The 25,593-nt window shown below is 42.6% G+C and overlaps 2 protein-coding genes across 6 annotated transcripts; one reads left to right on the plus strand and one right to left on the minus strand.

Annotated features, from left to right (window-relative positions):
* The first annotated feature begins 39 nt into the window (after positions 1–39).
* dcun1d4 (DCN1, defective in cullin neddylation 1, domain containing 4 (S. cerevisiae)) lies at positions 40–7,684 on the plus strand. Of its 4 annotated transcripts, none has more exons than XM_058073893.2 (11): positions 40–131; positions 1,405–1,475; positions 1,561–1,600; positions 1,675–1,762; positions 3,524–3,603; positions 3,692–3,762; positions 4,487–4,578; positions 4,657–4,765; positions 4,850–4,954; positions 6,030–6,132; positions 6,218–7,684. In XM_058073893.2, the coding sequence occupies exons 1-11, from the start codon at positions 113–115 to the stop codon at positions 6,271–6,273; spliced, it is 834 nt and encodes a 277-aa protein (XP_057929876.1). In that variant the 5' UTR covers positions 40–112; the 3' UTR covers positions 6,274–7,684. The 4 variants fall into 4 exon arrangements, with proteins under 4 accessions (XP_057929876.1, XP_057929873.1, XP_057929879.1 ...); XM_058073890.2 differs by lacking the exon at positions 40–131 and adding an exon at positions 138–368; XM_058073896.2 differs by lacking the exon at positions 40–131 and adding an exon at positions 404–1,043 and having other exon boundaries at positions 1,405–1,471.
* Positions 7,685–20,341: 12,657 nt separating this feature from the next.
* Positions 20,342–25,508, minus strand: sgcb (sarcoglycan, beta (dystrophin-associated glycoprotein)). 2 transcript variants are annotated; one of them, XM_058073879.2, is made up of 6 exons: positions 25,378–25,508; positions 22,794–23,003; positions 22,325–22,510; positions 22,062–22,253; positions 21,840–21,971; positions 20,342–20,576 (listed from the first exon to the last, which is right to left on the minus strand). In XM_058073879.2, exons 2-6 carry the CDS (start codon positions 22,971–22,973, stop codon positions 20,376–20,378), a joined length of 891 nt encoding a protein of 296 aa, XP_057929862.1. In that variant the 5' UTR covers positions 22,974–23,003; positions 25,378–25,508; the 3' UTR covers positions 20,342–20,375. The 2 variants fall into 2 exon arrangements, with proteins under 2 accessions (XP_057929862.1, XP_057929861.1); XM_058073878.2 differs by lacking the exon at positions 25,378–25,508 and adding an exon at positions 23,954–24,116.
* Positions 25,509–25,593: the final 85 nt, after the last annotated feature.

Here is a 25,593-nt window from a genome sequence, read left to right on the forward strand (position 1 = left end):
AAATCGAGCCCACCGGTTTCAACCATGGGCCTGTAGGCGTGGTTTACGTGAAGGAGCTCCGCCCATTGGCCGGTCTGCGGACTTCCCACAGGCAGTTGTATGTTTCATAAAGATGCACTCTGATGCGGCCAGTAAGTAGTAACGTTACAGAGTATTTTATTTACACCATGAGGCGTTTCGAATACTAATAGAAATAGTCATTATCAAGCCGCATTTGCTTATCTCCCTAGCTTTGCAGAATTTGACGAACTCCCTGCTATTATGTCGGGTTCTTTGTATTTGCCAGTGACAACAAAGAACGTGTAGAGTATAAATGGACTTATATTTGACATGCAATGCTTCAATTCAATACTGCGCTTCTGGCGAAGGTATAATTACGTGCAACGTCACAGTTTTGCCTGTTCGATTGCAGCCGATGTTTGTTTAAAATGTGAAGCTATGCAATGCTAATCTGTCTACGTTGCGATCATATCGTATTCACTGACCACCAAGCAAGGCGTTTCGATTTTACGGGTGGAACGTGACCGCTGTGGAAATAACTCAAATTTGTGGCCAACTGCGTGGATTTAGAGAGTGAAAATTGTGACGCAGTTGAGTTAACATCTTTGGTTTTCCCCCGCTTAGCTGCATTGGCCAAGCGCCTCTACGCCATTTTCAATCATACACCTATGCGTCTATGCTAACTTGAGAGGTGGCGCGCAGAATCCAATCGACGTTATGATTTTAAATAAATGCAAAAACGCTTGCAATCAGTTGAGTCGAATGTTGGGGGCAGATGGCTTGGAAAGAGACGCTTGACTTTTTTCGAGGCCTGGGAGTTGTAGTTCGGCCTCTTGAAGCTGAGCGGTCCAGTCAGCGTAGATCATGGCGGAAATGGACTACAAATCCCAACAACACACCTCGCTTTGATACTTTGTAAACTCCTTGCAAGTTGCGCGTCTTGCACTGCTATTTTAGGTATGCAGCTAGTGCTAGCTCGTTTTTTTGGTGCGAGGATTAAATCAACCACCGAGCACCGTTGATGACAGCTTTTCAATGCACAGGTGAAATTTGACGACAAGCTTTGCATGCACCCTCAAATAAACACACATATTTTGGGGGGATGGGGTAAGTTTTGCTGTCGAGTCACGTCAAGAGTCACTCCCTATTTCGTGTAAGACATCACCCCGTGCCTCTCTTAAGCTAAGTAATCACCTCTATTGACACTTAAGTGATTGCCGATGGATGTCTCAGTAGTTTTGACGACACCGTGACGTCACCGTCGTGCATCCTTGTACTTTAGCCTGCATACGGATGAGCTCCGTGCACAAACTGGGGGGGCAAGAATGCTTCTTGGCTTCGTCTGTTGCTTGCTTATAAGCCTGCTGCTCATTAAATTGGCCTCCTTGTATTTTGTGCATTCAGATTTTCAGCTGAATTCCCACTTGACTACACTGGCCAGCATCCATAAGATCCACCACACGTTGCACAGGCTGGTAAATGCGTGCTTATAATCCCAGCATGTGTGGTCTCTTTATGTTTATATGTCTGCTTGTTGCTTACAAACATCTCTTGTGATAGAACCTAACCGAGGACGTTGGACAGGACAGCCAAACATCAGGTAATTTATGATCAACATAAAGTCGTACGTGTGTAATGTACCTGGTAATTATGTTTTGTCTGCATAATTCCTAGCTTGTTGCTCTAGAGCCATGCCTCCTAGGAAAAAGAGGAGACCCACGGCTGGAGATGACATGTCAGCCAAGAAGAGTCGCCAGGACAGGTGGGTTTTTGCGTCTTTTTACAGTCATTAATGTGGACATGCACAATGAGGTACGTGACATTTACAGTGGCGTGGAAGTGTTTGCCCCTTTCTGATTTATTTTTTTGTATGTTTGCCACACTTACATATTTGAGATCAGCAAGCAAATTTAATTAGTCAATGACAACATGAGTGAACACAAAATGCAGGTTTTAAATAAAACTTACAAGGCCCTGTGTGAAAAAGTGATTGCCCCCTAAACCTAATAACTGGTTGGGCCACCATGAACAGCAACAACTGCAATCAAGCATTTGCAATAACTTTCAATGAGTCTCTTACAGCTCTGTGGAGGAATTGTTGTCATTGAGCTACATTGGAGGGTTTTCCAGCATGAACCGCCTTTTTAAGGTCATGCTACAGCATCTCAATAGGATTCAGGTCAGGACTTTGACTCAACTACTCAAAAGTCTTCATTATGTTTTCCTTCAGCCATTCAGAGCTGGACTAGTTGGAGTGTTTTGGATCATTGTCCTGCTGCAGAACCCAAGTGGGTTTTTCAGCTTGACGTCACGGACAGATGGCCAGACATTGTCCTTCAGGATTTTTTAAAAATGTTTTTGGTAGACAGGAGAATTCATGGTTCCATTTATTACGGCAAGTCTTGCAGGTCGTGAAGCAGCAAAACAGCCCCAGATGTCACACTACCACCACCATATTTTACTGTTGGTATAATGCTGTTTTTCTGAAATGAGGCATTACTTTTACGCCAGATGTAATGGCGGACACACCTTCCAAAAAATGTTGGTATCAACATACATCAGAGAGTACTTTCCCAAAAGTCTTGGGGATCATCAAGATGTTTTCTGGCAAAATTAAAACAAGACTTAATGTTCTTTTTGTCAGCAGCGGTTTTCGTCTTGAAAGTCTGCCTGCATGGCAGAGTTCAAGTTTTTGCCCAGTCTTTCTCAGTGTGGAGTCATGAACACTGACCTTAACTGAGGCAAGTGAGGCCTGCAGGTCTTTGGATGTTATTGTTGTGGGACCTTTTGTGAGCTTTTGGATGAGTCGTCACTGCGCTCTTGGGCAATTTTTTTTCTCAATAATAAAAATTGTGATTTAAAAACTACATTCTGCTGTCAATGACTAATATTTAAATGTTTGATCTGAAACATTAAGTGACAACAGGAAAAAAAAAAGTCAGTAAGGGGGAAAAAAACTTTTTCACACCTCTGTAGTAAACGTCACATCATGGTCAAAGTTGGTCACACATCATCTTGCTGGTTTTCATGCTAATGAGGCAAACCGCTTGTGTTTGTTGTGTGCGTGGAGAATTGAATACATTGTTGCCATTCCATCCTATCTGATGCAAACACTCCATGCTATTATCATACCAATACCAAGTCTGGATTCAATTTGTGGTTCTAATTCAAAGCACTTTTCCTTATTTTATACATCAGCTTATAACACTAATCTAGAACTAGATTATCACACCAGTATTTCTTAACTAGTGGGGCTGGGGGATTAGCTATTGATCATACTGAACATGCAGTTTGACTCTTGAATAGTCTTGTATGCTTCACAACTTTCCATTTTGTTGCATTTTCCAGGCTTCAATTTCAAGTTTAGTTTTGTACGGTATATATAAATAAATAGATATTATCAGTTTCTCAATAGTACTCAAATTGGGGATTATGGCAACGTCAGTCCACACCAACATTTTCCTAGGCTGGAAAAGGTTGGAGACCTGACATAAACATCCCAGCTGTCACCTTCTGCTTTCAGAAAAAACGACTCGCCGTTAATCCATGAGGAGGAGACATTTTCCAACAAAAGATGCTTGGAATGGTTCTACGAATATGCAGGTGATTTTTTTTTTTTTACAGCTGTTAAAGGTGGGTGAGGCTCATGGTTGTGTTCATGTGACTTCACCCTTGTCTTGTTTGTAAATAGGCTGTGATGATGTGGTGGGACCAGAGGGGATGGAGAAGTTCTGTGAGGACATTGGAGTAGAACCAGAGAATGTAAGATGCTTCCCACCAGTATATTTTTACTGCTACCAATGAGCGTACAGCCCTCACATTTCAGCAGGTGGACAATACCATAGAAAGCAAACTTAGAGTAGTCAATGCACAGTACAGCTGCAGTGTACAGTACATTAGTGTCAACACACAGCCATTATAGACTAAATAACTGGCAACACAAGTACACCTCACAGTGAACAATAGTGTGACTATTATGGGCACCAAACTGCATTAATCCTTACCAGAGATGCAGATTCTAGTCCTCTATGATGACATTGCAGGTGGAACTAATTTCCTTCTGCTTTAGGAATCCCCAAATGTGCTCAAATGGTTTCAGGTCCTATACTTGTCATCACTTTCACATTGCTTTGTTTTACTTGTCATCTTGGAGGTGTGTTTGGACTCCTTATGTTAGAAAACAACCATGGAGGGGAATATGCCATTACTCAGAATGTTGGAATTCATGTTTCCTCTCAATGAGCCGCAGCTCTCTGGTGCCTACAGCACTTGTGCATCCTAGGACAGTGATACTATCACCACCATAGCAAGACAAAACACAATCTTGCTTCTCACATGTGTTGTCAGCTATTTCATAAATGTTTTCATTTTCAGTGGCTAGTAAATGTATACTGCTATCCAACTTTATAGTGTGTAGTATTGTCCCTTGACAAGATCTAATAAACACTAACAGAGATAACACCAATGACTGTACTGTGTACTTCAGGTGGTAATGCTGGTTCTGGCGTGGAAGCTGGATGCTCAGAGTATGGGCTACTTCACCCTACAGGAGTGGCTGAGAGGCATGAGCCTGTTGCAGTACGTATTTACATATGGTGCTCTGTGTTTGAAGTTTTGTTCTTGTGTCTTGACTTGGACTTCGTCCATTCTCGCTAGCTGCGACTCCACTGAGAGGCTGAGGAACACGTTGGACTACTTGCGTTCTGTCCTCAACGACGGCACCAGCTTCAAGCTCATTTATAGATATGCCTTTGATTTTGCTAGAGTGAGTGAAATCAAGTTTATTAATGTCATTGTTTGGCTGATATTTTTGCAATGATTTCATGAAGCTTCTCCTTTTCATGAACAGGAGAAGGACCAGAGGAGTTTGGACCTGAACACGGCCAAGTGCATGTTGGGGCTTCTGCTAGGGAAAACGTGGCCCCTTTTTCCTGTCTTTAATCAGTTTCTAGAGGTAGGATGTCCTAGCACGCCATATGTACAATTACATTATTATACTGATTTATATTTCAATTTAGTGGCAGGCCATCTTCACTCTGTACTTCTAAGACAATTTTAAAGCTACGGTGCTCACATCAGGGTCACATTTTAACAGCAATATCCTGCTCTGTTAACTGATTTGGTGAGGAAACACAAAATGATCAAACTTGAAGTCATGTCTGCAGATGACTGACAGGTAGTTGGCACAGCAGAGTTGTTTTGTATTTTGTTGTTTAATACAAAGTTGTCCTCTGTGAAGTGATTCGCACACAAACCCCTCCCTTGTGGAAAATCTACTTCTTGGGGTTTTCCATCCTCTTTTTTTTATTCATCATAAGCCACCACACCGTGTAGGTTGCCTGCAATGCTGCAGCTTCCAACATGAGCACTCATTTAGCCTTAAAGAGGACCTATTGTGGCTTTTCCACTTTTCTGACCTCTAAATGTAGTTAGAATGTTGTATTCTCGTGTTAAACGATGCCAAGGTTTCACAAAATGAGGTTTGTGTATTTGGAAGTGAGTCCTGAAAGAAGTTTGGGATGGCTCAAAACGCTCAGTTTCAAAAGGCGTGGTAAAACTGGCCCTTAGTGATGTCACAGAGGGGTGGACTTCCTTATATGTTTCATAGTTAGGAAGCATTTTGGGTGTATGACCAATCACAGCGGAGTGGGCATGCACGGAGGTGGCCCGTGGGTGGAATAAATTAAAACAGACCTTTTTGACAGGAAGCACAAATTAAAGGAAATGCAGATTATGGAAAATCTAAAAAGTTTTCTATGCGGGTTATTGTGTGTAGCTGCTCTATAGGTGACCACAACTCAATACAAAAGGTGTAAAAATGAGCATAATATGTCCCCTTTAAACATTACTTATGGCTAAAAATGTAGGTAGTTTCTACTGTCCCACTTGGCAAAGAAAAGTGGTATGATGTGGTATGATAGCAGTTTTGGAACATATCATGATGGCATAATGGTGCTATCTGGTTTAGCCTATTTAGAGTTTGTGTGGCACCTGTAAAGCTGTGATGAATGTACGTTTCCAATTCCTAGCAATCCAAGTACAAAGTCATCAACAAAGACCAATGGTGTAACGTCTTGGAGTTCAGCCGGACAATCAACTTGGACCTCAGTAACTACGACGAGGATGGCGCCTGTAAGTAACCCATGTGTTTTTATTTGTTACCATGCTGTGATGCTAACCAACTCTCCTTCCTTCCTTCCTTCCTTCCCATCGTCAGGGCCTGTGTTGTTGGATGAGTTTGTGGAATGGTACAAGGAAAGGCAGATGTCATAGCTACAGCTGCATGAAAAAGAAAGTGGCAACTAATAAACAACAACAAAAAATACTGTGATGACCCCAACGACAAGAATCAGCAATTAAACAAATGAAATGATAACGCCGACGCTGGTTTACGGGGGGGAGGGGAATGGAGATTTTTAAGGGAGGCGGCAAGGTTAACTAATGATCACTACATCCCGTCCCCTTTTGAAGTATTGGCTCTCACTGTGATGCGTCATTTTAAATAGCGGATAAAGTATTGTTGAGCTCCTCCCCCTCCTGCTTTGCATCATTGGAGATGTTCCATCAAGTCTTACAAGTCCACTTGGACCTGAGCACATGTAGACGATATTAAAGAAAATAAGCTGTGCAGTGAGCTTTTCTGCTTGTGCAAGAAGAAGCACACAGTGGTTCCTACTTCAGGTTGCTGTTTACTTGTGCCAGTCATACTTTCTACTTCCCTTCTGCTTCTGTTGTCTCCTCGCACCAAACAAAACCGCAATGCTGCTAATACCAGTCGCGCGCCCTCCTTCCTCACCTTTCAGCATTTTATCGGTTCGTGATGGCCGATCTAGATTAACGTGTGACTGTGCCTCAAACGGTTGGACTTGGCCGCACATATGTACATATACTGGGATGTGTGTGTGTGTGTGTGTCGGGGGGGCAGAGATTTCTTAATCCAGCCTGTGTGGGCTGCCTATAGAGCTACTTCTTGGTGTCCATTTTGTTTGGTCTTCCTTAGTCCACCGATAGTTTCTTCAGGTTTCCTCCAATGAGTAGCACCCCCTCTCAATGCTGACAGTGTTCAAAGGTAAGAAGAACATGCTCACCACCTGTAGGATCTAAACGCCACACTGTCAGTTGTCATAGCGCTACGTTCTTGTATAGATTTTCTGTCTTTGGCTGTGGTGTGACTGAATTGTCCAAAAGATTTGAATATTTGCATGCAGCTCCGACAGCCTTTTCTTTTTTTTGTTGTTGTTATTGTTGTACAGGAAATGTTTTGTGCTTAGATTTGATATTCATAATCATGTTTGTTAATTTCCTAATGGAACTCATGATTGTGTTTCGTAAGACCTGGAAAAAAAAACACATGTAACCTCACGGTGGAACAAGCGTTCACTCCTGCATTGGCCCACAAAGCAAGGCGGCGTACGCCCGTCTTTTCCGTTGTTTTTTTTTTTTAATTTATTGCCAGTGCATCTGTTGACCTGCACTTGTACATGTCACCCCTGCTTTCACTGTAAATTGAATGACACGAGGTTTTGTGTATAGTTTTAATGTCTTTTAGTATTCTCTCATGTCAATACAGGTTGATGAACACGCTTGTACCAACTGTATATATGTATGTAAACTAAGTGTCTATATGTCGGTTTTCACTATAACCTATGTCTATATACCTAAATAAAAAGGGTTTATTAACTTAGCCCAGTCTCTAGTTTATTTTGAACAAAGAAAATCAGACATAAGATGACAAAAGAATCATGAAAAATAATTAAGGATGTACATTCAATCCAAGTCATTGTAACATGTCATTTGGCATTCTGATAAACATATGTTGGCTACAGAACCTACAATGGAACCTCAAATACATCAAAAGTGGTCAAATTTGGCAATTTTCTGAAAAATCAAGGCTCAAACCAAAACAAAAAATTAACAAGTGTTTTGCTTTTTTTAACTTCAAAGAAGCATGACGATTATTATAGAACCAGAAATTGAACATAGGCATCTCAGCACAATATGAGCAATACAATTAACAATATCAGTTTTTAATTCATATTTATTTGACAATAAAATAGCTTATTTCATTTTACTCAAAAACCATCCTGGGTCCCCTTCTTTTTGGTTTGGAGCTTTTCGACTATACCTGGCTGATGTTTGAGGAGTAGAAACTTGTGTTTTCCTGTTTCTGGGCTGAGCTCCATCTTAACTCCATGGCCTCATCTGGCGGTGGCGTCTCAGGAACAGGAGGCGGAATCTCCTGAGCTTGCTGTGTGTGGGTCCTGTATCGGGGGATGTCATAGGGAAAATCCGTGACCTTCCTCATGCTTGTTGAGCTAGAAGATCGTAGTAGTTGTGACTCATGCTGGAAGTTTATCGGTGTATCACTTGGAGAGTCCACACTTTGTTCTTCGCTGTCCCATGTTTGTCTCTCAGATGACATAACTTTGAGGGCGCTTAGTCCTCTCTTCCTGTTGTCGGGTGTGTTCTTCCCCATTGGATTGGTGCTGAGTGATGACGTAGAACCACTGCTTGGCGTCATGTTTGTAGGCCGTAGTTCCTGCTGCTGGCCAGTGAAAGATCCAGTAAGAGTAGATGATGGCCTTACATCTGGGATCTTCCTCAGACCGCCAATGGAGAGATCAGACCGTGCGCTGCCCACACTGGTTGACTGTATCTCAGCTTGTAGGGCCTCTGTGGTGCTCCTGAAGGGTCTAAACTGTTTTTTGAGCACATCCTGAAAGCTCGAACTGGGAACCGTCCTTGGGCCAAGAGATGGGTACTGATACCGTGTGCTGTAAGAAGACGTATGTTGTGTAGTCACTTCCGTGGTGGAGGAAGTATCACTTGGTCGAGATGAAGCTTTGATAATCAAGCGCCTGTACGGTATCGGTGAGCTGTTGACATGTGATACCATTGCAACGTCCTTTTCTTCCACTTTTTTTAGGGTTGACGGGTGATCTGTGGACTGTGGTGTCTTCATGGGAATCCCGTCCGATGCCTCTGGTCGTGTCTGTGAAGTTGTGCTGATATTCGCATGAGGGAAGATGCTGACTGTTGGTAACGTGGCAGGAGATGTTGGAGTCAGTGATTTGTCTCTTTGTCTGGTATAATGTATTGACTCCGCTTCATTCTCACTGCTGGAAGATGAACAAAGTTCTTTTAGACTAGAAGGAGCCTTCACGCCTACACCAGAATATAGGCTTGACTTCCACTCCGTTTTGGAAGCGCTCCGGCCACTTCCTCTTTCCCTTTCTCCTGGGTTGTCGGTGTTGTCTTGACCTTTCATAATGTGTTTGGATTCCGTTCTAAGAGGTGATTCTGTGTGTTTGATTCCTCTGCTATCACTCCTAGACGAGGACGGGGAGTCAGGTGGATGTGATGAAAGCAGCGTGGATGATTCACGTGTGTGTGATGTAATTTCAAGGCGTTTTCTGAAGCGGGAAAATCCAAGGTGCATGTTGGCCCACCGTGACTGAAGCTCAGGGTTAATCTCTGGTGTCACGCTGGTGGGTTTATCTCCCACATCTTCTGTAACTGAATACTTTTCTAATTTGATCTTGGGATCTTTCTCGTTACTGTAAGGGAAGCTGACAACTGGGGATTTAATGGATCCCTTGGGCGTGTCTTTGGGTTCTCTGTTCTCGTCCTCACCATCACTTGTGGAAGAATCTGAATGCCGAGCCTCAGATGAAATGTTGCCAGGACTAGGATGTGACTGTGGTGATGGTGCTCTAATATCCAAACGTCTGTTAATGCCCAAATTTCGCCAGGGTGTAGTCTTTGCCATTGTGGCACTAGGAAGTTTCAGTGTGTCGTCTTGCTCATCTGAACTGCTTGGTGGGTTTCCTTCAAATGTAATGTCGTGTCTGTCATCAGAGGGCCATGCCTGTATAAAGTCCAAGCGCTGCTTAATGCGAGGGCCTCTACCATTATCTATGGAGGGCCACTGTGCTCCTGTAGAAATGTCTCCAAAAGTCTCAACGTGGGCTGGTGGTTCCCCCTTGGTATCGTTGCTAGCAGTACAAATCGGAGGGGGCGATGAGGGTCTGATGTCTAGTCGCCTCTTGATGCGAGGATTACGTTTAACATCAAGATCAAGTGCAAGCCATCTTCCACCCTGATCTTGGCTTGTAGTGTGAACCTTCACTGACTTTTTATCATTCTCAATGTTGCTACTAGATGATGAATCTGAAGCAGGTGATGGCGATTTGATGTCAAGACGCCTCTTTATTCTTAAAGAATCCTCAATTTCAACTGCGGGCCAAAGTCCTTGAGGTTCATAATTTAGTGTTGGTGGTCCTTTAATGAGGTGCCGAGTTACATTTGTGGTTCCTAGCTGCCGTTTTGTGATGGGACTAGTTTCATGTTCACTGTCACTGCTGGATGGTGAATCAGAAATTGATGCTGGAGCTTTGACATCTAAACTCCTCTTGATTTGGAAAGAATTTTTAAGATCAAGTGTGGGCCAAGGTCCTTGTGGGCCATGACTCGGTGTTGGTGATATTTTAACGGGGTACCTATTTACATTTGTAACCTCTGAATCTGAAGTTGGTGATGGCACTTTGAAATCTAAACGTCTTTTTATCCGAAAAGAATCCTCAAGATCAAATGAGGGCCAAGATCCTTCACGTTTATGACTTGGTGTCGGGGATCCTTTAATGGGATGGCGAGCTACATATGTGGTCCTTTGTTTTGTGATGCGATTAGTCGTTTCATCCTCACTGCTGCTGTTGGACAATGACTCTGAAGCTGATGATGGCCTTTTGAAGCCTAAACGCTTCTTAATTCGGTAAGAATCTTCAAGATCAAGTGTGGGCCAAAGTCCTTGTGGGTCATAACCTGGTGTCGGTGACCCTTTAATGGGATATCTAGTTACATTTGTCACCCTCTGCTTTTGCTTTATCACATGAGTTGTTTCATGTTCACTGTCGCTGCTGGATGAGGAATTTGAAGCAGGTGTTGGTGCTTTGATGTCAAGATGCCTCTTGATTCGGAAGGAATCCTCAAGTTCAAGTGTGGGCCAAAGTCCTTGTGGTTTATTACTTGGTGTTGGCGTTGGTCCTTTAATGGGTTGACTGGTTCCATTTGTGGTCTTTTGCTCCTGTTTTGTGGTGCGATTAGTTGTTTCATGTTCGCAGTCGCTGCTGGAGGAATCTGAAGTTGGGGATGTAGTTTTGACATCTAAACGTCTCTTGATTCGGAAAGAGTCCTCAAGCTCAAGTGAGGGCCAAGATCCTTGGGGTTTATGACTTTGTGTTGGGGGTACTTTAATGGGATGTAGAGCTACATTTGTGGCCCTTTGCCCCTGTTTTGTGATGGTATTCATAATTTTGTCTTCACTATCAAATGAATCGAATGTTGGTGATGGTCTTTTAAAGTCTAAACGCCTCTTAATTTGGTAAGACTTTTTAAGATCAAACATGGGCCAAAGACCTTGTTCTTCATAATGTGGTGTTTGTGGTCCTTTAATAGGATAGTTAGTTATATTTGTGACCGCTTGCACTTGTTTTACCACTTGATTAGTTGTTTCATGTTCACTGTCACTGCTGGACGATGAATCTGAAGTTGGTGATGGCGCTTTGAGATCGAAACGTCTCTTGATTGTGAAAGAATCCATAAGATCAAGTGTGGGCCAAATCCCTTGTGCTTTATAACCTGGTGTTGGTGGCCCTTTATTGGGATGCTTCATCACATTGGTGATCCACTGTTTTTGTTTTACCACATGAGTTGTTTCATGTTCATTGTCGCTGCTGGATGATGAATATGAAGCAGGAGATGCCGCTTTGATGTCAAGACGCTTCTTGATTCGGAAAGAGTCTTCAAGTTCAAGTGCGGGCCAAAGTCCTTGTGATTGATAACTTTGTGTTGGTGATGCTTTAATGGTGTTCCTAGCCATATTTGTAGTCTTTTGCTCCTGATTCGTGACATGAGTAGTTGTTTCATGGTCACTGTCACTGCTAGATGATGACTCTGAAGTTATTGACAGAGCTTTGACATCTAAACTCCTCTTGATTCGGAATGAATCCTGAAGATCAAGTGTGGGCCAAGGTCCTTTCGGACCATGACGAGATGTTGGTGATATTTTAACGGGGTACCTATTTACATTTCTGGCCCCTGAATCTGAAGTTGGTGATGGCACTTTGAAATCTAAACGTCTTTTTATCTGGAAAGAATCCCCAAGATCAAATGAGGGCCAAGATCCTTGAGGTTTATGACTTGGTGTTGGGGATCCTTTAATGGGATGGCGAGCTACATATGTGGCTCTTTGCTCCTGTTTTGTGATGGAAGTAGTAGTTACATGTTCACTGTCTCTGCTGGAAAATGAATCTGAAGTTGATGACGGCCTTTTGAACTCCAAACGCCTCTTAATTTGGTAAGAATCTTCAAGATCAAGTGTGGGCCAAAGTCCTTGTGAGTCATAACTTGGTGTTGGTGGCCCTTTAACGGGGTACTTTGCCACATTGGTGACCTCTTGCTCTTGCTTTATCAGATGATTAGTTTCATGTTCACTGTCACTGCTGGACGATGAATCTGAAGCAGGCACTTTGAATTCTAAATGCCTCTTAACTTTGAAAGAACCTTCAAGATCAACAGAAAGCCAAAGTCTTTGTGGTGCATGACTTGGTATTGATGATACTTTAACTGGGTTCACAGCTACATTTGTGAACATTTGCTCCTGTTTCGTGATGTGGTTTGTAGTTTCATCCTCACTATCGCTGCTGGACAATGAATCTGAAGTTGATGATGGCACTTTGAAATCTAAATGCCTCTTAGTTCTGAAAGAATCTTCAAGATCGAGGGAGGGCCAGCGTCTTTGTGGTTCATGACTTGGTATTGATGCTTTAACTGGGTTCACAGCTACATTTGTGACCTTTTGCTCCTGTTTCGTGATGTAGTTTGTAGTTTCATCCTCACTATCACTGCTGGACAATGAATCTGAAGTTGACGATGGCACTTTGAAATCTAAATGCCTCTTAGTCCTGAAAGTATCTTCAAGATCAACTGAGGGCCATGGTCTTTGTGGTTTATGGCTTGTTGGTGATACGGAGTTTCTAGCTTCTTTTGTGGCCCGTTGCTCCTGTTTTGTGATGCAGATCAAAGTTTCATTTTCACTATCGCTACTGGGAAAATAATCTGAAGTTGATGAGAGCACTTTGAAATCCAAACACCTCTTGATTCGAAAAGATTCCTCAAGATCAATTGTGGGCCAAAGTCCTTGTGATTCATAACTTGGTTTTGGTGGCTCTTTAATGGGGTACCTTGTTATATTTGTGGCCCCCTGCGCCTGTTTTGTGATGCGGTTTGTAATTTCATGCTCGCTGCTGGACGATGAGTCTGAAGTTGGTGACGGCACTGTGAAATCGAGATGCCTTTTTATTCTCAAAGAATCCTCAAGATGAAGCGAGGGCCAAGGACCTTGTGTCTCACTGTCACCGGAACCAGGAAGCAATGATGTTATATCTAGATGCCTCTTGATGTGTGGAATTTTCTGAAAGTCGATGGAAGGCCAACGTATGTCTGTCTCCGTGGGGACTTCTTGAAATGACACTTTGTGTGGTAGCTCTGTGAGGTGTACTGATTCATCCTCAGCGTCGCTACCAGATGATGAGTCTGAGGTTAGTGATGGGGTTTTAAAACCCAAGTGTCTCTGGACTGGGATAGTACGTTCAAGATCAAGCACCGGCCAACTTTCTTCAGTGGGATGCCTTACAGTGGTACCGTCCCCTTTGTGTGAGACTTTTATGTCCTTTGTCTCATCCTGGCTGTCACTGCTAGAACTCAAAGGTGGGATTCTTGACATGCCTACCAACTCTGACCTGGACGTCTTCCTGAGATTTTCCTTTTGACCATCACCTACAGGTGCCTTGATATCCAAACACCTCTTTACACGCATTGTGCTTTTAAGATTGATTGCAGGCCACCACAATTCTGGGTCTAGTCTTGTGCTATCTTCACTGTCACTGCTTGAGGGTGAATTACTTCTTCTAATATCGACACGCCTATTGGTGCGTGGAATCTGCTTCACATCGATGGTAGGCCAGTGTGTTTCTGAGTCGTTCCTCATAGGTGCCTGTTGTCTTTTTAAATGTGTTACATCAAAGTCACCATCTTCACTAGAGAATGACTTTATTGATGGTGACTTAACATCCACAACTATAGTGGGCTTCTTTGTGGTCTGTTTCTCATCACTCTCACCGTTGGAAGAAGATTGATGAGCGGGATAAGCACCGGAATCCTCGTCAGTGTCACTGGACTGAGGAGAAGAGTACTTTGGTCTCGGTGATGACAGTCTGTCATCACCATGATCTTTTCTGTGGGTTCTTCCTAGTTCCTCCTCTTCTTCTGAGTCTTGGTTGACGGTGTAATGTGAAGGTTCATTGTCACTGACATATGAGCTGGAGCTAGAGGAGTCCTCTCTCTTTAGTCTTTGTTGTTTGGAATAATTAATAGAGCCAATGCGACTGCTGGTTCTGGGAGATGTGCTGCGGACAGAATCGCTGAAATCAAACTGTTCTTCACCGTCCTGCCACAGCTCAGGATTTGCTACTGGGCTGCCAATATTTGTTCGCGGTTCAGAGTAAAATCCATTGATTTCATCCATACCATTGATTGAAAGTGGAGGTGCGTCTTTTGACTTGCAGGAATAGGCTCTCTGTTGAACTGTGTCATCTTCCTGCTGAGAAGACTTAAGTTCTTCTGAGGAACCAGAACTGCATGATGAACCTCTCCTCCTCTTCTCCAGTTCACTGCCACTTGGAAAGTGCAAAACCTCCACGTTTTGGCCTGAAGGCTCTCTCATATCCTCTGAGCCACTCCTGTCAGAATGATCTTCTGAATCGTCCTCTCCGTGCTTCTCAACAATCACTGTCTCACATTCGATGACCTCACCGTTTGTTATTCTTTCCTGTCCACTGCTGGCGACAGTGTCATAATATTTCACATTGCTGTCCTCCTTGAAGTCCACTGTGCTAAATGTGACTCTCCTTTCCCTATGAGTTCGTACCTCCTCCTGGTCCTCGCTTTCCGAGTAGGCCTCGTTGTCGTATTGTCTCGCAGATGAGACAGAGTCGGATGCTGAGGAGCTTTTCTTTGTGGTGACCCTTCTCCAGAGAACATCGATACAGGGTCTTGCGAGTACTCCAAGGATGAAGGCGACCAGAAACGTGATGAAGACTGACAGGCAGACCGCTAACGTCAGGTCAGACTGTGTGGCACTCCGATTCCTTTTTTCAGCTGACCTCCTTGCTGGTTCTTGTGGGATCATTTGTTTGCTGCTTCCAGATACACTTCTAGGCTTTCTGTTCTGTCTGATTTGGAGGTTAAAGACTGACACAACCTCATGTTCCTTAGACAAACACATGTAAAGACCCGTTTCTTGCACTGTAACGTCACTAATGAGGAGCGTACACTGAGGTGTGTTCACAGCCGGACCACTGGGTGTCCACCATAATGCATCTACAACGAAAGAGCAAGACCCATGAATTGTTTGACTGTGCGGAGAATTCTTTCAGCGTTTTACCTTCTCTCCCGCAAGACAACAGAACCTCCGAGCCTTCATCCACCATCATGTCTTGGTGGAGCTGTGGTTCAGTTTCAGGCCTCCAGCAGTTCAGATCATTGTCTTCCAGCTGTAGCAAGTCTTTGCCAGCGAGGAGGGACGGGGAAGTGCAAACCAAACTCCGGGAATGAAGGTCTCTGCTCCTGTCGTAGGCCATCCATCTTCTTATACTGCGCATGCTGCAGTCACAGCGCCATGTGTTGCCGACCAAGCTAACATCAGCACCGATGTTGCGCAGAGAGAGGTAGAGCGAAGGATGGAGGCTGGTCATCTTGTTGAAACTCACATCGAGGACCTGGCAAGAAGACAAACAAAACGAAAACTCATCTTCCTATTATTGAGCTTGAATGAGATGTCACGCAAGATGGTAGCTCAGGTAAAATATGTTTCTCCAGCAGCTGCGTTTTGGATATAGTTTTGGATATTGTTTTGGATATTGTTTTACTGCTCGTTTAGAGGACTCACTGAAAAGACTGAAAAGGATTATTCTCTCTAAATCTGGCTTTCTAATCTGATGATTAAGTTTTACAGAAAGAGTCTTAGGGTAACTAATAACACTTCCTTTGGTCCATAGAAACAAAGTTAATAATTTCAATTTTGTCTGAGTTTAGCTGGAGAAAGTTGCTGAATGTTGTCTGCGGAGATGTGGCTCAGTGGGAACTGGCACACCACACTTCATAGTTATGTTGTGCAGTAACTTCATGAATGTGTTGGTGCGTTTATTTTGAAATGAAAGGTTCTGTGTAAATTACCCCAAACCACTGTAAAATTGTATTTTAATGAGCTGCACAAAAGCATACATAACCAATGTGAGCACTGATATGTGCGAGTAAATGTTGATGAATGCCACAATCTTTGCCACAAACCATTGTGTGTTTTGTTCAGAAAGTGTAACTGAAATATATATCGGCCAAACCACCATACAATAACAATTTGAGTTTATTTACCTTGAGCTGCTTTAAATGCTGGATGGCATGCGCCTGTAGGCTGCTGATGAGGTTGTGTTGAAGGTGCAACTCCCTCAGCTGACGCTGGTTACGGAGATCATCAGGTCCAAGACTTGAGATGCGGTTGAAGGACAGATTCAGGACCTCCAAGGCCTCAAGCGCATGCAACCCTGGCATGGCAGAAAGGTATACAAAGTACATAAAGTACTATAAAAGCTGAATTGAAAGCAGAGCGCTGCCATTAACTAAAGGAGTGGAACAAAATGCTAATGATAAGCAGCTAAAGTTAAACTAGTGTTAGTGAGAAAAAAACAACAATAACAAATGTAAATCATACTGATTTATTACAAAAAAGATTGCAAACCTCTGAACCTGCAAAGCTTGTAAAGTGGATTTATGCAGCAGGTGGAACTGGGGGGGGGGGTCATTAAAGGTGCATCATGGTGGCTGTAAAAAGTCATTATCAGATAAAAAACACCCGCTTTGATGACTCACTGTAAAGCTATTTGAAATGAGAGGGTTAAAAACGCATCCTAATATGTCAGGGTATATGCTTTTTTTCATTCCACTTGTGGTTGTAGTTGGCATACTGAGAAGTGGCAATGAAAATATTCAAAACGGCAACAATATGATGCTACAACCACAATAATAAACATTATTAAATGAGTGCCTTTATGATGATGAGTTAGGTTTCATTATGATTATTCAGGCAGAATACATAAATAATACATCATCTGTCTCAATTTTGATGTGGAACTGATTCAAGGTAGGTAAAATAGGATACTTTTAGATGTTTTTTGTCTTATACCACTGTTATTAATTAGGCTTGGTGGAGGTTTGTGTTGAACATGGGTGGGCAAAGTATGGCTTGTGGTCCACATATGATCTGGCCCGTCCAAAATAGAATATACAACTACTAAATACAGATTTTCTCAATTAAAAAAAAAATCGTGCTTTGCCCACCCCTGTGTTAAGATATTGTATTGGTCCTCACTGGTGTACCTAATAAAGTGTCAATGACCTTGTCCCTTGTGACTCACCGTGTGGGAGTTGCCGTAGCAGATTCCTCTCCACAGATAGCAGCTGCAGGTTGGGGGCCCACGCGACACACCCGTGACCTCTGACATGACGACGGTGCCTCTGGATGCAGAGGGACAGGTGCACGATGGTGTTGTTGCCAAGCCACACACTTTGGAGATAGCGATGTGGCCGGGGTAGTGTGGCCCCTTCCAGGAGGTTGTGAGAGAAGTCCAGCTCTGCGACATAGTCCTGGATGTGCTGTGGCGACATCAGAGAGAGGCTGGAGAAGGAGCAGTTCAACACGGAGGGCTGCGGGCAGGAGCAGGAGCCCGGACAGGAGGGTTGAGGTGAGTAGCAATGGAGGCCAGAGGAGGCGAGGAGTATCAGTGCCAAGAGTGGCTTGTGTATCCCCGCCATCACTTCTTATCCTGGGAATGTCAGCACATCACAAGCAAAGTATACAGCACAACCACTTCCAATAATTCCACTCATCCAAAACACTGACCTGTTACCACTTCCAAACACTTCACATCGGCGCTCCTTCAACTCGATTTGACGGCCAAAGTCTGAAGTGTGTTGTGCTGCGTCCAGCTCAACACGCCCTAAGACGCCATTCAATCATTTACATGCAGTGTTAATGTCTTACTGTCTTTCTTTTTATGCAGCACGAGATAAGTGCGTTTCTGAGGGCTCGCCCCTTACCGTGCATTCTACTAGACAATAAAGCACCACTGTGAGGCAATGCGCTCCATTATTTTTTTAAATGATTTTAAATGTACAAGTGCAAGCATGTGACCTTTAACCAAAACAAATGACAGTTACAGCAGCATTCCAACATGGTTTTCTTTATTCAAACAAAAACAGTCAAATGTTTCATCAGAGTGTTCTGTTACACATGAATCATCAAACCACTCAATAAAGGCTCTAATAATGCTAAATAATGATTAGGGTTGGCCATCGATTTTTGAGCATCGATGGGAGCCATGACGAACATTTGAATATTCCCCGGGCTCATTCAAATCTTTTGATTTTGATTCCTCATTTCAATGCTAATTTTACCAACCGGAAAAAAAAGTGATGAACACCAATAAAGAAGCCGGCGAGCACCACCAAAGAAATTTGGCATAACTTGTTGTCAGCTCAGTGCAACATTTGCAACACAATGCTACCATGCAAAGGAGGGTGCATGATCAACCTGATTAATGTTGACACATTCATGGTGTAGAAATAACACAGTACCTCATCTTTGATGTGCTACGTTGGACTCCCACTAACCAATCTGACTAAGGGAAGTCGAACAATAAATTATATATGTCTTATGCCAATGTAACCAGGGTTTCAGGATCCTCGCTGATGTAAAGGTTTGGTGTAAAGAAAGGATGAGGGAGGTACGGCTATGCTAGGTAAGTTTATTATTGGTACGTCTGTTAGCAACAGTCACCGGACCTTCTCACCTCACATAACACACTTCCGATCATCAAAATAAGTCTTTTGGGCTAGTTGTGTTAACAAAGACGGCTTCCTTCCATCACCATCAAGGCAAATCAAGTAAACTACTTTTCAAAAGTGAGCAGGTTTCCTGAAAGTGGTTTGATATTTCTATACTGGTTTAAAATAGCCCTGTGAGAAATTCATAGTGAAGTTGATAAAATTCATATCATTAAACAATACATGGAGAAGTTCAAACATTTCATCCCCCCAAAAAATTCTGGTTCATTCCATCATTTAAACCATCCAAACTTTGATGACCCTCAGAAACGTTAGGAACCGGGATCTAAATGAGGAATCGTAATCAGAATCATTCAAAATCAAACAATGCCCAACCCTAATTACATCAAAGGGGACCAATTATATTTTTGCCCTTTTCTGACCTATGAATGTTACAATGTTGTATTCTCGTTGCCAAAGCAGCATGATACTGAGGTTTCAACATTTGGAAGTGAGCCTTGAAAGAAGTTTTGGATTTTGGTCCACAACTCAATACAAAGCGCCGAAAACTAACATAATAGGTCCCCTTTAAAGCAACATTTGAGAATCTTTTTTCCTATCAAAAACTTTTTTTAAATAAATAATTATGAGGGTTGGAGGGTCCGATTAGATCTTGCCAATTGTTCTCACAATTTTTACAACTAGTACCACCATTTTTGCTTACTTGTACTTATCAACCGTGTTTAGCACCAAGTATGTGGCTTATGGCATACAAGGTCTTTCAAACTGTGATACTTTTAAAAAATTGTATTGAATTTAAATTCAGTTTGTTGCGTAGTTCTTTAAATTAAAAAATCAAATTATATTGTGCAAATACAAATTTCTACATATGTAATAATTATTTTTAATTTAATTAATGATACTGTACAATACAGATTTATGCAACTATTTCATATGTCTCTAACATTATTTTACTTTTATCCCCCAAAAATCCACAATGTTTTTGAGTACCATCAGGTGGCGCCCGCGTGCCACCAGTGGTGCTCGTACCAGTTTGACAACTCATACATTTGTGTCATAAATCTTCCTCTGTGAATCATTAGGCACTCCTATGTACTGCACTGTACATTATTGACTGTCCAACAAGTGCAGAAAAAAAGCATTACATGTGGAAGCAAGTAGTGCACATACTGTATCATTCTAATCACTCCACACTGGTCAGTAAACGCATCACACACAGCTGCCAAATAAAGCGTTCAGTGTAACCCTCCAGACCGGCTTGGATATGAATAATACTAATAATGGACGGTAAAATGAAACACTGGAGTGGTGTTTGATTTGCTATTTCAGCACACAACCAACATAAGCAATATTCTATACGTGCCATGAAAGATGTATCAAAATGTTTTTGTTTTGTTTTTAGATTCCAGTCCTGTGTCCTAGTGGGCGTTTCTACAGGGGTTGTCGGACGTCTGGCAGCCCATGTTGGGATACTTCACCTGGACGCGGAACAGCGTCCCATCGGCACACATGCACAGTTTGTACCTCTCGGTGGCGCCGTCAAAATACACGTCTCCTTCTGAGTTGGGGATGCGTGTGGCGTTGAACATGACCGATCCGTTGAGGACAATGCTGTTCTCCTGCAAGAGATGGAGGAACAATGCAAGGTCAAGGATTTTATACCATTTCACTATACTGATTGCCAGAGCTCTATTAAGGAGCGTACTGAAGCCACGCCAGCAGATGGCACTGTTTTTCATCTTTATTAAAGAAAACAAATGAAAAAATTCTTAAAACAAAAATTTTTTTTTAATGGTCTGATAGTGTTTCCCAGTCAAAGTTGCATGGCAAAAAGTGGCCATGGAAATAATTACACCAAAAAATTCATTTCATGCAATTGTTTCCTAATGAATGAATGAGGCATGTCGATGTTGTTTAATAACAGTGGAACCTCAAGATGAATCCCGTTTTGATGCAAATTTCTATGAAGAAGTGCCTCTGCAATTGCAAAAACGTGATGTTGATGTTAGCTTGACTGGCATCCATTGTTTTGGTGAAAAAAATGAACTACGTCAACAGGGGGTGTTGAGAGGAACATGCAAAGTTTTTTTTAATCATTGCACATTCCCGTAGCCTGGTGGTTGGGGACCCCTGCGTTGCAGCATGCTTGGAGCTTTACATGCCTTACATCCCTACTTATTACAGATAAAAACTTCTATCTGCAATTAATTGTGATGAATTATGAGTTACTATTGAAAAAAATTGATTTAACTGTGATTAAATATTTTAATTGATTGACAGCCCTAAACTAAATATATGGTTGGATTTTTTAAAAATAATAATAATAATTAATGAAATAATGGATTCCATATTAAATATAATGATATTTATATAATAATAATAATAGTGAAACTGTGTTTATGCTTGTGGTTAAGGAGGATATAGTCACTGATGCAATTACAATTTGAAATATATTTTCTCAGTTAAGACGGTATGTGGCAAACAAAGCTCTTATTTTGAAGGCCAGAAGTGTGTTGAGAATGTGCCTTGACAGTTAAGACAGCTGGATGCAAGAATAAATGTTCTCCTCATCCTTGTTGCACAATAGCGGGCATTGTAATTACACAAACAAGTGGTAAAAGACAACAAGCTGTAAACACTCATACGGCCTAAGTTGCACGCACACTCTAGCATGCTCTGCTAAACTAAGCTAAAACTAAGTTTCATTCACGCTCTGTATGAGGGGCTTTTCAATGTTTTTTTTCCCCCAACTTTCTACGGTACAGACAGAGAGGCTCAGCTGTTTAATTGATCTCTTATTGGCTGTCAAATAAAGGCCAAAGCCGATATGTCAAAAGCAGAATATTGACCTGGACGATTATTGTTCAAACACTAATACTTACAGCTCTGAGCTCTATGTCTCCACCCATCTTGAACTCGACAGTGCGCCCCATGATATTGACCCCTTCGTTGCCCCGAATGATAGCCTTGCCATCCCCTCTGATGTTAAGGTCTGATGCGGCATTGCTGGTTATCTGAGCAGAAGAGACACATTGCATGTTAGCTCTTCTCTGTCTCGTTAGATTGTACAAGTGAACCTAACGTAATGCCGAGAGAGCAATCACCCTTTCCGTGGACGCCTTCTTGACACTGAGAACTTTAACGCCTTTGGGCAGGTGGAACTCATGGTTGTCATAGTCGGTGCTGAAGAAGGTAGCCTGAGTACGAGGGTCTGTGAAGGATATTCCCACGTCGCTGACCACCGACGTCTTGTCCTTGTCCACGCTCAGCTTGGAGGTGCCTTGCTGGAACACCACCTGGAAGGACAAACATGTTCACTGAAGTGCTGCGCATCCAACCTGAGTGTTTCCCATATGTGTGTCCTCACAGGGTTGTTGTTGCCGACAATAACAAGGTCCTGGTCCTTACGACCTCCTACGGTGCTCATGTGCAGAGGGTGGACAATGCCCATGTCTGCTTTCTGTTTGAAGCGTACAAGACCCGATTCATGAAACTCCATACTGTCGCAGCCATTTGGACCGATGCGGATCACAGTCCATATCACCAGTGTTATCTGAAGGAAGAGGACAGTAGCAGACGTTATGAAGGTCCACTCCTCTGACCTACAAATCTCATTGTAGGAACAGGAAATAATGGAAATAAAAATGATCTGTTCCAGGGTCAAACTGCTGTCATCATCAAGCCTTTATAAAAACTATATTGGCAATGTTTCAAGTCACATCATGTAAAAATAACACCAATGTCAACATTTGTGTGACGCTACTGAAAGAGTGGTCAAATTCGATGTGCAACTAGAAGATTGACAGCAAAATAATCTAGCTAGTAGTCGTACGCACAATGAGGTTGATTAAAGCCAGGAGGAAGAGGAGGACGATGATGCACACGGCCATGTTGCCCTTCCGCCCTCGGAGACCCGTTTTGTGGAGACGCTCTTCCTCGATGGGTACATAGCCTGCTCTGAAGTTACTGTTATGCTCCTTGTTGACGTTTCGTCTCTCGATGGCCTTTTCCCGCATGGATTTCTTCCCTGGCCCGTTGGAGCTCTCCTGAAATTGAATAAACATATGGGTCCAATTAGCTCTGCAACTAACAATTATTTTAATAGCTGATTAATCGGTTGATTATTTTTTGATTAAGGCCACACAGCTAGGAGACCGGAGTTCGATTCTACTCTCGGCCATCTCTGTGTGGAGTTTGCATGTTCTCCCCGTGCATGCGTGGGTTTTCTCTGGGTACTCCGGTTTCCTCCCACATTCCAAAAACATGCTAGGTTAATTGGCGACTCCAAATTGTCAATAGGTATGAATGTGAGTGTGAATGGTTGTTTATATGTGCTCTGTGATTGGCTGGTGACCAGTCCAGGGTGTACCCCGCCTCTTGCCCGAAGACAGCTGGGATAGGCTCCAGCACCTACCGCGAACCTTGTGAGGATAAGCGGTAGAACATTAATGAATGATGAATTGAGTTTAAAGTACATCAACAATGGGCGCATGCCCAGTGGGATACATTGTGTTTGACATTAAGTCACACACGCACGGGCCTTTTTATGTTTCAGTGTGTCTGTGCAACATCACTTCTATTTCCCACAATTCCCGTGTGTTGTTACGTCAACGTATCATCGTTTTTTTAAGTATCTTGTGTTGGAATGTCCCGAGACCGCCTGTCTGTGGCCATCACTATAAATACACGGCTCCCGATTTAGCATCAAAATAAGACCCAATAAAACGCCACATTTACTCTTATCGTTACACTGGTCTGTTAAAGGGTACAGTTGGTACATAAAAATGCAACACAACCCTAGTAATAATAACAGAAACACCGTGTAGACCAGTATTTACGTTCTAACAACAGATAGGTGTGCCGAACAGCATTAAGTTGTATCTCGGCTGAACCCAAACGAGTAAATAGCCTCATAGAGAACACGACAGCAAACTCTGGAGTGTGTCAGAAAGGGAGAAAACGGCTATACATGTCATAAATACTGAAAATAGCGGACCTGCTCGGACGCCATGTTGACCCTCCCTCTCCTGTTGGCAGAGTGCGGTGGAGGAACGTACCACTTTTCATGGCGTCGTTGTGGTCAAACCACATCGCGTTGTAATAGGTGAACATTTCATGTGAGTGCTGTCTTGTAGAAAGACAAACTAAAGTAAACGTCTAGAATCTATAATGTCGGCTAGAAGGTTTCAAATACTGTATGATCTCGCTTTCATAAGATGGCACGTTCCGCCTCAACCAGCCAATGGGGGAGGTTCCCAAAATAGAACGCCACATTTTCCATAGAATTTACAAGGAACTACAGTTTGAGACACTTACAACTGATATTAGTAAATATTTGGTGGCTCCAAGACGATTTATTAACAATAAATAATGCGATTTTGGCAAAAGTAAGACAAAAAGATTTTAGAGTAAGCAAACAACCATTAAATTGAAACAGGCTGATCCACAAGCTGATCAAAAGTTGGCCAGATTTTTAAAAAAGGTGGTGAAGATGGCTTCATGGAGGGTATCAACTGTCAGGAACTGATGTCCATTTTTGTAAACTTCCCTTGCCATCCATCCCCAAATGTTCTGTTTTTTATCAGGGGAACACACAGGGTGAGGATATTCCACTGGAAGAAGTCCCTTTTTTCCAAGAAGTCCAACTGTCAGGCATGCATTGTGACCTGCAGCATTGAGTTGCTGAAAAACAGCTCCACATAAGCAGCTGCCGTTTGACACCCCTGCACAACTTGAAGCTCCGCTGCTCTGTAGTAAGGTTGGAAGCCATCAGGGCCATCAAGGCTATGTTTTTCTCATCAGTTTTGCAGCATTGAAGAAGATGATACATTTGAATACTTATTATTAAAACCCTTCTCTCACAGACTCCGTCTGATGGTTATTGGACAAGACTCGACACCAGTAACAACCTTCATTTGGGCCAAGGATTGTCCCCTGTCTTGACGGACATCCAATCTGATCCAGTGTAATTTTTCTTGTCTACCACTTCAATTTTTGTCCCACAACCCTCAGAATCTTCTAAGAAGTGACCATCTTACTGCATTCAACCCCAGCAGCAATGATGCACTGCAGGATGCCATGATTGTGCAGCTAGACAATCTGACCACAAAACAGAATGTGACAGTGTGAAAACCTGACAGAAAATTACATTGAATCAACATTTTGGCCAAAATTTTGGTTTTTAAACAGCCTACTTTAATGGTTGTTTGCAATAAATTGCTCATTCATAAAATATTATGTCTCACTTCCATTTATTCTTTTTGCATTGTGCAAATCGTTGTGGAACCTCATATGTAACATGAGCTGGGCTTAGACCACAAATAAAAGTAATAATGTGCAAAACTGGTGACAATGTGTACATGGGTGAGCTGTTTAGGTTCAACTGTAACAAATTTATATTTATATTTATAATTTACTTACCTCGGCAAATCGAGGAAATATGTCAGAATGACAACAACAATCATTTTTAGGTGGTTGGCAACTTCTGCAGTGGATGAGTGGTTTGGACAGTCCGACATAAGACCTTGGGACTCAAACAACGACGTGTCTGTGTCACTAACCCACAAAGATGAGGTCTTCCGTGTCATTTGACGGAATGACGGAATCACTTTACACCCGGGAAGGCGTTAGAACGAA

Source organism: Doryrhamphus excisus, linkage group LG4, assembly GCF_037039965.1.
Source record: "Doryrhamphus excisus strain RoL-2023G ecotype Guam linkage group LG4, RoL_Dexc_Guam_v1.1, whole genome shotgun sequence".
Classification (NCBI taxonomy): domain Eukaryota; kingdom Metazoa; phylum Chordata; class Actinopteri; order Syngnathiformes; family Syngnathidae; genus Doryrhamphus; species Doryrhamphus excisus.